General features: G+C 52.0%; 1 protein-coding gene across 2 annotated transcripts in view; it reads right to left on the bottom strand.

Moving 5' to 3' along the window:
• The window catches only part of sardh (sarcosine dehydrogenase), a 116,995-nt gene that overhangs the window by 61,606 nt on the left and 43,281 nt on the right, over positions 1-12,108 (bottom strand). The window contains exons 5-9 of one of the 2 annotated variants that reach the window (XM_060841686.1): positions 11,086-11,209; positions 9,721-9,821; positions 7,827-7,931; positions 3,354-3,483; positions 2,292-2,378 (exon numbers count right to left, since the gene is read on the bottom strand). In XM_060841686.1, the coding sequence (XP_060697669.1) occupies positions 2,292-2,378; positions 3,354-3,483; positions 7,827-7,931; positions 9,721-9,821; positions 11,086-11,209 (547 nt within the window). The remainder of the gene's footprint in view (positions 1-2,291; positions 2,379-3,353; positions 3,484-7,826; positions 7,932-9,720; positions 9,822-11,085; positions 11,210-12,108) is intronic. The other variant, XM_060841687.1, reaches the window with a different exon arrangement.

The following is a 12,108-nucleotide window of genomic DNA, read 5'->3' as shown; positions in this document are numbered from 1 at the left end:
TCAGAGGGTCAGTGCTGAGGGAGTGCCGCACTGTCGGATGGTCAGCGCTGAGGGAGTGCCGCACTGTCAGAGGGTCAGTGCTGTGGGAGTGCCGCACTGTCAGAAGTTCAGTGCTGAGGGAGTGTCGCACTGTCGGAGCGTCAGTGCTGAGGGAGCGCCGCACTGTCGGAGGGTCAGAGCTGAGGGAGTGCCGCACAGTCGGAGAGTCAGTGTTGAGCGAGTGCCGCACTGTCAGAGGGTCAGTGCTAAGGGAGTGGGCAGTGTCAGAGGGTCAGTGCTGAGGGAGCGCCGCACTGTCGGAGGGTCAGTGTTAAGGGAGTGCCGCACTGTCGGAGGGTCAGTGCTGAGGGAGTGGGCACTGTCGGAGGGTCTGCTGAGGGAGTGGGCACTCTCGGAGGGTCAGTGCTGAGGGAGTGCCGCACTGTCGGAGGGTCAGAGCTGAGGGAGTGCCGCACTGTCAGAGGGTCAGTGCTAAGGGAGTGGGCAGTGTCAGAGGGTCAGTGCTGAGGGAGCACCGCACTGTCGGAGGGTCAGTGCTGAGGGAGTGGGCAATGTCGGAGGGTCAGTGCTGTGGGAGTGCCGCACTGTCGGGGGGTCAGTGCTGAGGGAGGGTCACACTGTCGGAGGGTCAGTGCTGAGGGAGTGTCGCACTGTCGGAGCGTCAGTGCTGTGGGAGTGCCGCACTGTCGGAGGGTCAGTGTTAATAAGCGCCGCACTGTCGGTGGGTCAGTGCTGAGGGAGTGCCGCACTGTCGGATGGTCAGTGCTGAGGGAGCACCCCACTGTCAGAGGGTCAGTGCTGAGGGAGTGCCGCACTGTCGGATGGTCAGCGCTGAGGGAGTGCCGCACTGTCGGAGCGTCAGTGCTGAGGGAGCGCCGCACTGTCGGAGGGTCAGAGCTGAGGGAGTGCCGCACAGTCGGAGAGTCAGTGTTGAGCGAGTGCCGCACTGTCAGAGGGTCAGTGCTAAGGGAGTGGGCAGTGTCAGAGGGTCAGTGCTGAGGGAGCGCCGCACTGTCGGAGGGTCAGTGTTAAGGGAGTGCCGCACTGTCGGAGGGTCAGTGCTGAGGGAGTGGGCACTGTCGGAGGGTCTGCTGAGGGAGTGGGCACTCTCGGAGGGTCAGTGCTGAGGGAGTGCCGCACTGTCGGAGGGTCAGAGCTGAGGGAGTGCCGCACTGTCGGAGAGTCAGTGTTGAGCGAGTGCCGCACTGTCAGAAGGTCAGTGCTGAGGGAGTGCCGCACTGTCACAGGGTCAGTGCTGAGGGAGTGCCGCACTGTCAGAGGGTCAGTGCTAAGGGAATGGGCAGTGTCAGAGGGTCAATGCTGAGGGAGTGCCACACTGTCGGAGGGTCAGTGTTAAGGGAGCGCCGCACTGTCGGAGGGTCAGTGCTGAGGGAGCGCCACAATGTCGGAGGGTCAGTGCTGAGGGAGCACCGCACTGTCGGAGGGTCAGTGCTGAGGGAGTGGGCACTGTCGGAGGGTCTGCTGAGGGAACTGTCAGAGGGTCTGCTGAGGGAGTGGGCACTGTCGGAGGGTCAGTGCTGTGGGAGTGCCGCACTGTCGGGGGGTCAGTGCTGAGGGAGCGTCACACTGTCGGAGGGTCAGTGCTGAGGGAGTGTCGCACTGTCGGAGCGTCAGTGCTGTGGGAGTGCCGCACTGTCGGAGGGTCAGTGTTAAGAAGCGCCGCACTGTCACAGGGTCAGTGCTGAGGGGGTGCCGCACTGCCGGTGGGTCAGTGCTGAGGGAGTGCCGCACTGTCGGATGGTCAGTGCTGAGGGAGCACCCCACTGTCGGAGGGTCAGTGCTGAGGGAGTGCCGCACTGTCGGATGGTCAGTGCTGAGGGAGCACCCCACTGTCGGAGGGTCAGTGCTGAGGGAGTGCCGCACTGTCGGAGGGTCAGTGCTGAGGGAGCGCCTCACTGTCAGAGGGTCAGTGCTGAGGGAGTGCCGCACTGTCAGAGGGTCAGTGCTGAGGGAGTGCCGCACTGTCGGTGGTCAGTGCTGAGGGAGTGCCGCACTGTCGGTGGTCAGTGCTGAGGGAGCACTTCACTGTTGGAGGGTCAGTGCTGAGGAACTGAGCACTGTCACAGGGTCAGTGATTTTAATGCTTGCAGATCCTTGTTCTTCTAATCTCTTTCGTGGAGGAGGTGATCGGATCACTCTGAACCTACTCGATCACCGTCCCAGTGAGTCTGAGAAAGAAAAGGCCAGTTCCAATCCTGATTCCAATGATGTGTTGATGAAGATAAAGATCAGAGTCAGAAAACAGGAATGCGAGTCCCCCAGCTACTCACCTGCGCTGTTGAATCCACATCCCAGATAGTAGCCTCGCAGTTCGGGAGCTTCTCCCATCAGGGGTTTGTGGTCAGCAGTGAAGGACTCTACAAAACAGGCATCATTACTGTGGGACACTCATTCCCCTCTCACTCCAAGAGACTGTTCATAACGCAGAATGTCCCCTTGCTCCTAACCCAGACTTAACTACAAGGATCTCCCTCCATCTGTCAGTAATAGTATGTACCAGCTGTCACTCGGCACTATCTCAGTCAGGGCTCAGTCAGGAACAGTTCCTAACGTTCAGTGAAACCACAGTCCAGACCCACTCTCCGTATCGGAGATGGAACGTTTTCCAGAGTGAACCCCCCTCCATTCTGCTGTGTACTGTGGCTGAACCAACATGGAATTCAACAACACTCATGTGCAGACGATCATCACACACATCAAACTGGGCAAGCCGCTGGTCATCAGCTCAGGTCAGAGTTCACAGCAGGAACCTGTTAGCTCCCACTTGTAAATCAAGTTGCTTGATCAAACAGGTTGGATAGATCTCAGCATCTAAGCCTGGACTGTGTCAAGTTATTCAGTCTGGCTGGGGTAGGAACAGCAAGGGCTGCAGGTCAGAGAGAGAGAGAGCAAGAGCGAGAGACAGTGAGAGTGAGAGAGAGAGAGCAAGAGAGAGTGCAAATGGGACAGTGAGACAGAGAGCAAGAGTGAGTGAGCGTGTGAGAGAGAGAGAGAGAGAGAGAGAGAGAGCAAAAGAGCGAGTGTGTGAGAGAGAGAATGAGAGAGCAAGTGAGAGAGTAAGCAAGAGAGAGTGAGCGAGAGAGAGAGCGAGAGAGAGTGTGAGTGAATGAGCGAGAGCAAGAGAGAGAGAGTGCAAGAGAGAGCATGAGCGAGAGCAAGAGAGAGAGAAAGAGAGAGAGAGAGAGAGAGAGAGCGCGAGTGAGTGAGAGAGAGAAAGAGAGCGAGAGTGAGAGAGTTATTGCTGAGCTGAGCTCAGGACAGGAGCAGTGGAAACCCAAGGAGTGACAAATAGCAATCCTGGCACACTGCACTGGATGTTAGCTCCTCTGTACCTGGTCCACACACGGTCGACTTCACCCCTGTGGTCTCCAGAGCAGGGATACGGTTCACAGCTCCTTCAATCAACTGTGTGAAAACATCCCAATCCAGGTCAAAAAGGCTAAAGGCAAATTTATCTGACACCTACAAAAGAGATTTCACAATCAAAATACAGGCAGATGTACCAAAGCAAGAAGGTCATTACTCCTACAACAACGTCCACTCGCTCCATTTATGAGTCAACACTGGACCTAGAATTTACAGAATGGAAATAGGTCGTTCAGCCCATCTGCTCCAAGCCAGGATTTATGCTCATGTGTGTACTTCCACATGACGAGAGAAGAAGAAAAGGACAGCCAACTCCCATTCCTAGACGTGATAGTACAGAGAACACCCAACGGAGAATTCACCACAAGGGTATACAGGAAAACAACACACACAGACCAAGTCCTAAACTATGAAAGTAACCACCCCAACACACACAAACGAAGCTGCATCAGGACACTATTCAAAAGGGCCACAACACACTGCAGCACACCAGAACTGCAAAAAGAAGAAGAGGAACACCTATACAAGGTATTCGCCAAAAACGGATACCCGCGCAACTTTATCAACAGATGCCTAAGAGATAGACCACGGAACGAGGACATGCCACAACCAAAAGGACTAGCCACACTACCATACATCAGGAGCGTTTCAGAACTGACAGCCAGACTACTGCGACCCTTAGGACTCATAACGGCACACAAACCAACAGCCACGCTCAGACAACAACTTACTAGAACAAAGGACCCGATACCCAACATGAGCAAAACTAATGTAGTGTACAAAATACCATGCAAGGACTGCACAAAACACTATATAGGACAAACAGGAAGACAGCTAACAATCCGCATACATGAACATCAACTAGCCACGAAACGACACGACCAGCTATCCCTAGTAGCCACACACTCAGACAACAAGCAACATGAATTCAACTGGGAAAACACTACTATCATAGGGCAAGCCAGACAGAGAACAGCCAGGGAATTCCTAGAGGCATGGCATTCATCCACAAACTCCATCAACAAACACATCGACCTGGACCCAATATACCAACCACTACAGCGGACAGCTGAAACTGACACCCGGAAGCAGCAAGGACAGACCACTATAAATGCCGGAAGAAGCGCTTCGCAGGAGGCTCCAGAGCACTGATGATGTCGCCTACCCAGGGGACGAAACGTTTGCAACAAAAACTTCCAGCTCGGCGAACAGAACCACAACAAGAATAATCGAATCAGGGACAGACAGCACAGTTTTGGGAAGGGTAGGTTATGCCTAACGAATCTTTATGAGTTTTTTTGAGGTAGATGAGAGTAAACCGGTTGATGTGGTGTATATGGATTTCAGCAAGGTGTTCGATAAGGTTCCCCACAGTAGGCTATTGTACAAAATGCAGAAGAATGGGATCGTGGGAGATATAGCAGTTTGGATCAGTAATTGGCTTGCTGAAAGAAAACAGAGGGTTGTTGTTGATGGGACATGTTCATCCTGGAGTCCAGTTACTAGCGGTGTAACGTAAAGGCCAGTGTTGGGTCCACTGCTTTTTGTCATTTTTATAAATGACCTGGATGAGGGCGTAGAAGGGTGGGTTAGTAAATTTGCAGATGACACTAAGGTCGGTGGAGTTGTGGATAGTGACGAAGGTGTAGTAGGTTGCAGAGAGACATAGATAAGCTGCAGAGCTGGGCTGAGAGCTGGCAAATGGAGTTTAATGTGGACAAGTGTGAGGTGATTCACTTTGGACGGAGTAATCGGAATGCAAAGTACTAGGTTAATGGTAAGATTCCTGGTAGTGTAGATGAGCAGAGAGATCTCGGTGTCCAGGTACACAGATCCCTGAAAGTTACCACCCACATTGACAGGGTTGTTAAGAAGGCATACAGTGTTTTAGCCTTTATTAATAGAGTAATTGAGTTCTGGAACCAGGAGGTTATGCTGCAGCTGTACAAAACTCTAGTGCGGCCACACTTGGAGTATTGTGTACAGTTCTGGTCACCTCATTATAAGAAGGATGTGGAAGCTTTGGAAAGGGTGCAGAGGAGATTTACTCGGATGTTGCCTGGTATGGAGGGAAGGTCTTACGAGGAAAGGCTGAGGGACTTGAGGCTGTTCTCGTTAGAGAGAAGAAGGTTGAGAGGTGACTTAATAGAGACATACAAGATAATCAGAGGGTTAGATAGGGTAGACAGGGAGAGCCTTTTTCCCAGTACGGGGACGGTGAGCACGAGGGGACATAGCCTTAAATTGAGGGGTGATAGATATAGGACAGATGTCAGAGGTAGTTTCTTTACTCAGAGAGTAGTAAGGGTATGGAATGCTTTGCCTGCATCGGTAGTAGATTCGTCAACTTTAAGTGCATTTAAGTCGTCATTGGACAGGCAAATGGACGTACATGGAATAGTGTAGGTGGGATGGGCTTCAGATTAGTACGACAGGGCGGTACAACATCGAGGGCCGAAGGGCCTGTACTGCGCTGTAATGTTCTATGTTCTATGCTTTTTGACATAATTATGTTCAGCATAGCTTCCTTTGTTTTCAATCAGATCAGTTAACAGAACAATCAGTTATCCGAATCAAAGACTGACCCGTCATGTTCAGATAATCCAGGTTATCCTGTGTACTAAATGTCTTCTTCACCATCCTGTCTCCCTGCACTTCCAAGATCCCAATGGCCTTTCCCGGTATCACAGTTGCATACGTCCCTCTGTGATTATCCAGCTTTTCCCAAAATGCAGCAAATTTATTAGTTCTAACTGTTTCACATGGGAGCACGCCCTCCTGTCTATGGGTAAAAACATTTCTTCTGAAGTTCTATAGGATTGATGACAATATTTACGTCGAATATCAACATTGATAGGATTGATTATCCCAATTTCTGATTTTCCTAACAAGTGGAAATGTCTTCTCCAGATCTATCCTATCAAACTCCTTCATAATTTTAAAGAGATCACACTTAAGCCTTCAGTATCCCAGAAACAGGAAGCTTTTTTGTTATTTAGAATGTCTCAGCTCAGGAATCAATTTTGCAAATGTAACTTTCAGTTGCATTTTGTCACTTCTTCTCCAGCACAGCGACAATGCAGAGAGCAGGTGTATCCACCATGGCCCAGGTATGGTCCCACTGAGGCACGATCCAAGGGAAACAAAACTCGGCTTTTGATCCTATCGGCCTAGAAATGTTAATTACTTATTTATGAAGTTATTAATTTCTATATTCACTGGAGTTCACCTGGCAATAACCGGATGTTGTTTACGTTGTGAAAAACCATTTTAAAGGATCTAATCACAGTCTCTCAACATGAACCACCTGCTCCATTTGCTGGAGAGTTTTACAAACTACCTTCTGACCCCTGAGAGAAAGTGGTCATTCAAACTGTTTACAAGGAGATGAGATTAGGAAGATTAGATCCAGGGGGCGTCCCCTTCTGAGCGATTTTTTTCAGCTCTGAGCTGCGTGTCAGAGCGTCCACATGGTCGTCTGTAAAACAAATTCAAATCTCTGCATTCAGCTCCGAATCCCACCCCCACGTGCAAACACTGCAATACATCTCTGCTCCCACTGCCATCATACAGCAATGATCACGACAACAGGCGACTCCCGTGACCCTGTGCACAGTGGTCACACCGTCCCCACCTGACCCAGAAAACGGCTCACACCACACTGACCACCTCACCTCACACCACACTGACCACCACACCTCACACCACACTGACCACCTCACCTCTCACCACACTGACCACCTCACCTCACACCACACTGACCCCCTCACCTCACACCACACTGACCACCTCACCTCTCACCACACTGACCACCACACCTCTCACCACACTGACCACCTCACCTCTCACCACACTGACCCCCTCACCTCACACCACACTGACCCCCTCACCTCTCACCACACTGACCACATCACCTCACACCACACTGACCACCTCACCTCACACCACACTGACCACCTCACCTCACACCACACTGCCCCCCTCACCTCACACCACACTGACCACCTCACCTCTCACCACACTGACCACCTCACCTCTCCCCACACTGACCACCTCACCTCACACCGCACTGACCACTCACCTCACACCACACTGACCACCTCACCTCTCACCACACTGACCACCTCACCTCTCCCCACAATGACCACCTCACCTCACACCACACTGACCCCCTCACCTCACACCACACTGACCACCTCACCTCTCACCACACTGACCACCACACCTCACACCACACTGACCACTCACCTCACACCACACTGACCACCTCACCTCTCACCACACTGACCACCTCACCTCTCACCACACTGACCACCTCACCTCACACTACACTGACCACCTCACCTCTCACCACACTGACCACCTCACCTCTCACCACACTGACCACCTCACCTCACACCACACTGACCACCACACCTCACACCACAATGACCACTCACCTCTTCCCAGAAGTTTGGGTTTGGCTCGTATCCACCGACCGATAGTGCGTCTCCTTGGAGACGGAGGTACACCGAGCTGTCGTGATCGCGAACATTGGGCATATTCTGCACCAAAAATAAAACAGAGAAAGTTGCTTGAGACACGTGTTCCCATGAAGTGAAAGTCCCATCACACAGACATCTCCTCCCAGGGGCAGGAGCAAGACGTGGTTAGATACAAGTAAAGCTCCCTCTACACTGATCACACCAAACACTCCCAGGACAGGGACAGCACGGGGTTAAATACAGAGTAAAGCTCCCTCTACAGTGTCCCCCATCAAAAACTCCCAGGACGTGGTCAGTCTTAGGTTAAATACAGAGTAAAGGCCTGGCAACACTGTCCCCATCCCTCTCCTGGGAGTGTTTGATGGGGGGACAGTGTAGAGGGAGCTTTACTCTGTATCTAATCCAGTGTTGTCCCTGTGCTGGGAGTGTTTGATGGGGGCACAGTGTAGAGGAAGCTTTACTCTGTATCTAACCCCGTGCTGTCCCGGTCCTGGGAGTGTTTGATGGGGATAGTGTAGAGGGAGCTGTACTCTGTATCTAACCTCGTGCTGTCCCTGTCCTGGGAGTGTTTGATGGGGGACAGTGTAGAGGAAGCGTTACTCTGTATCTAACCCTGTGCTGTCCCTGTCCTGGGAGTGTTTGATGGGGGGACAGTGTAGAGGGAGCTTTACTCTGTATCTAACCCAATGCTGTCCCTGTCCTGGGAGTGTTTGATGGGGACAGTGTAGAGGGAGCGTTACTCTGTATCTAACCCCGTGCTGTCCCTGTCCTGGGAGTGTTTGATGGGGATAGTGTAGAGGGAGCTTTACTCTGTATCTAACCCCGTGCTGTCTCGGTCCTGGGAGTGTTTGATGGGGATAGTGTAGAGGGAGCTTTACTCTGTATCTAACATTGGTCTTTGACACACGGCATCAATGTGTTGTGAGCTACGAACATTCTAAGGAACTGGAACTGAAGGTGATTCTGCTCTCAGTGAGAGAGCTGGAGGCTAATGCGGACACTGCATCATACGTTCACATATGTGACACCGGCTGTAGGATTTCACCGGCTGTAGGATTTCACCGGCTGTAGGATTTACCGGCTGTAGGATTTCACCGGCTGTAGGAATTCACCGGCTGTAGGATTTACCGGCTGTAGGATTTCACCAGCTGTAGAATTCACCAGCTGTAGGATTCACTGGCTGTAGGATTTCACCGGCTGTAGGATTTACCGGCTGTAGGATTTCACCGGCTGTAGAATTCACCGGCTGTAGGATTCACCGGCTGTTGGATTCACCGGCTGTAGGATTTCACAAGGAGCTGAACTGCGATATGGGAATGCATGCTGATGTTTACACAATGAGAAAGGGGGAACAGTAACTGCACTCTACCCACTGCCCCGTGAAACTTCCTGTCATATGTGTTCCACGTTGATTCAGGATAAAGTCTGATTAGCTGCGATGCCCACCCACCCCCAAACTCCCCTCCTCAGGGGCAGTTACAGGAACACTGGTGCCTGCAGAACGAGGGATCAACAAGTGGAGTCCATGTCCCTACCAAAGCCAGTGTCCTCATGGGAGGTACTTAGAGGTGCAAGGGTCAGGCTGGAGGCGATTGGAGGGGAAGGGTCAGGCTGGAGGCGGCTGGAGGTGGAAGGGTCAGTCTGGAGGCGGCTGGAGGTGGAAGGGTCAGGCTGGAGGCGGCTGGAGGTGGAAGGGTCAGGCTGGAGGCGGAAGGGTCAGTCTGGTCGTGCTCTCGATACGTTTGGAGCTGGATACTAACAAAGTAAAGCATCAAATGAACACAAACTCAAGACCAGACAGGATTCACTCCACGTCGTGTCTCACCCTACTCCTGGCACCAACACCTACCTGGATTCCTTCAATCCGCTCTGTCACCACATACGCGTGGCGCATGCCAATCAGTGGGACATTGACTCCTGCCATTTCTCCCAGTGCCCGAGCCCACACACCTGAACGAAACAGAGTGAGTCAGCAACACAGCAATCATGGTAAACACTGCTCTCTGCTGGCCACACTGCAAACAGCACCCTTCCTCAGTTCTGATGAGGTGGTCTCTATCTTGGAACCTTAAGCAGGAATGAACCAAGATTACAGCACAGGAACTGGCCGCTCTGCCCATTCAGTACATGCTGCAATCCAAGTTACTCAGCTTGCTCCACCTCACTCTACCAACTTTCCTTTATTTCATCCAAGTTGCTTCTGCATTTTAATCGACACTCTGAAGGTCACAGACTCCGAAACACTACTGAAGCATCACAGCATCTGAAACACATGACACAGGCTGCCTTTCAACCTGCAGTACAGGTCTCTCTGCGATAAAGCAGGTTTCATCAGTGGAAGCAGATTGTCACATTGTGGTTGTTGATTCCTGATGAAGGGCTTTTACCCGGAACGTCGATTTTCCTGCTTTTTGGATGCAGTCAGAGCTGCTGTGCTCCTCCCAGCACTGCTCTAATCCAGACACTAAATTGTGGATGTTGTTTGGAGATCGCAAACATTTTACTGAATGAGAATGGCGATTTTCTACAGCATGATGTTGAATAGCACAAAGTTACAGAGCAACACAACTGTTACATTATACCAGAACAACCAGTACTCAGGGAATACCAGAGGGTCAGTGATGAGGGAGTGTCGCACTGTCGGAGGGTCAGTGCTGAGGGAGTGTCGCACTGTCGGAGGGTCAGTGCTGAGGGAGTGCCGCACTGTCGGAGGGTCAGTGCTGAGGGAGTGCCGCACTGTCGGAGGGTCAGTGCTGAGGGAGTGGGCACTGTCGGAGGGTCAGTGCTGAGGGAGCACCGCACTGTCACAGGGTCGGTGCTGAGGGAGTGGGCGCTGTCGGAGGGTCAGTGCTGAGGGAGTGCCGCACTGTCACAGGGTCGGTGCTGAGGGAGTGGGCGCTGTCGGAGGGTCAGTGCTGAGGGAGTGCCGCACTGTCACAGGGTCAGTGCTGAGGGAGTGGGCACTGTCACAGGATCGGTGCTGAGGGAATGGGCGCTGTCGGAGGGTCAGTGATCTGTGTTTGTGGGTCTTGCTGTACACAAACAGTCTGCTTTTTTTCAATACTTGTGAAGAATTGCGAAAACTCCTGCTGGGATGTTTTATCTGTGTGTGATGCAGTCAGTGCTGAGGCTTCCAAGGATACACTTCCTTTCCATCCCCCTGGATCCCAGGAATGTCTAGCTGACTCTGTTTCTGCTGCATGCTTTAGCTCACCTGCACAGTTAATCGCACAAGAAGTCTGGATCATCCCATAGTCAGTCTGGACCCCCGTGAGTCGCCTGACTCCATAATGATCAGTCTTCACCTGGATCCCCGTCACGGGACAGTTCTCAATCACCTGAACAAAAGGACAGCGAAAGAGCAATCGTCAACGATCAGAGCACAGATGGGAATCGATCCATCATGGGCAGCATGGTGGCTTCAGTGGTGAGCACCACGGACCTGGGTTCGGTTCCAATCTCAGGTAACTGTCTGTGTGGGGTTTACAAATTCTCCCCGTGTCTGCAGGTGTTTCCTCTCACAGTGCAAAGATGTGCAGGCCAGGTGAATTGGCCATGCTAACTGTCCCAGAGAGTTCGGTGCATTTGTCAGAGGGAAATGGGTCTGGGTGGGTTACTCTTCGGAGAGTAAGGAGTCTAATCTAATCTAAACTGACCTCAGCCCCAACACCGCTCACTGAGCAGGTGGAATCTGAGATGGTTAACATAATGGCCAGGACAACACCATGTCACGTTTTTCTGGAATTGCACTTCCCAGAGCAGTTACTGGGAACAATCCTGAGTCTGGATCAATGCACAGCAAAAACAGCAGCATTTATTTTCAGATTCAGTTACTGATGATTTACAGCAAGGAACAGTATAGTTATCCCGGGACCACAGGAGTGAACAGTGTAGTTATCCTGGGACCACAGGAGTGAACAGTGTAGTTATCCCGGGACCACAGGAATGAACAGTGTAGTTATCCCGGGACCATAGGAGTGAACAGTGTAGTTATCCCAGGAACACAGCAGTGAACAGTGTAGTTATCCCGGGACCACAGGAATGAACAGTGTAGTTATCCCGGGACCACAGGAATGAACAGTGTAGTTATCCCGGGACCACAGGAGTGAACAGTGTAGTTATCCCGGGACCACAGGAATGAACAGTGTAGTTATCCCGGGAACACAGGAGTGAACAGTGTAGTTATCCTGGGACCACAGGAGTGAACAGTGCAGTTATCCCGGGACCACAGAGGGTT

The sequence above is a fragment of the Hemiscyllium ocellatum genome, chromosome 21 (assembly GCF_020745735.1).
Source record: "Hemiscyllium ocellatum isolate sHemOce1 chromosome 21, sHemOce1.pat.X.cur, whole genome shotgun sequence".
Classification (NCBI taxonomy): Eukaryota; Metazoa; Chordata; class Chondrichthyes; order Orectolobiformes; family Hemiscylliidae; genus Hemiscyllium; species Hemiscyllium ocellatum.
The sequence above is the reverse complement of the archived record's forward strand: the minus strand, read 5'-3'. Positions and strand labels throughout refer to the sequence as shown.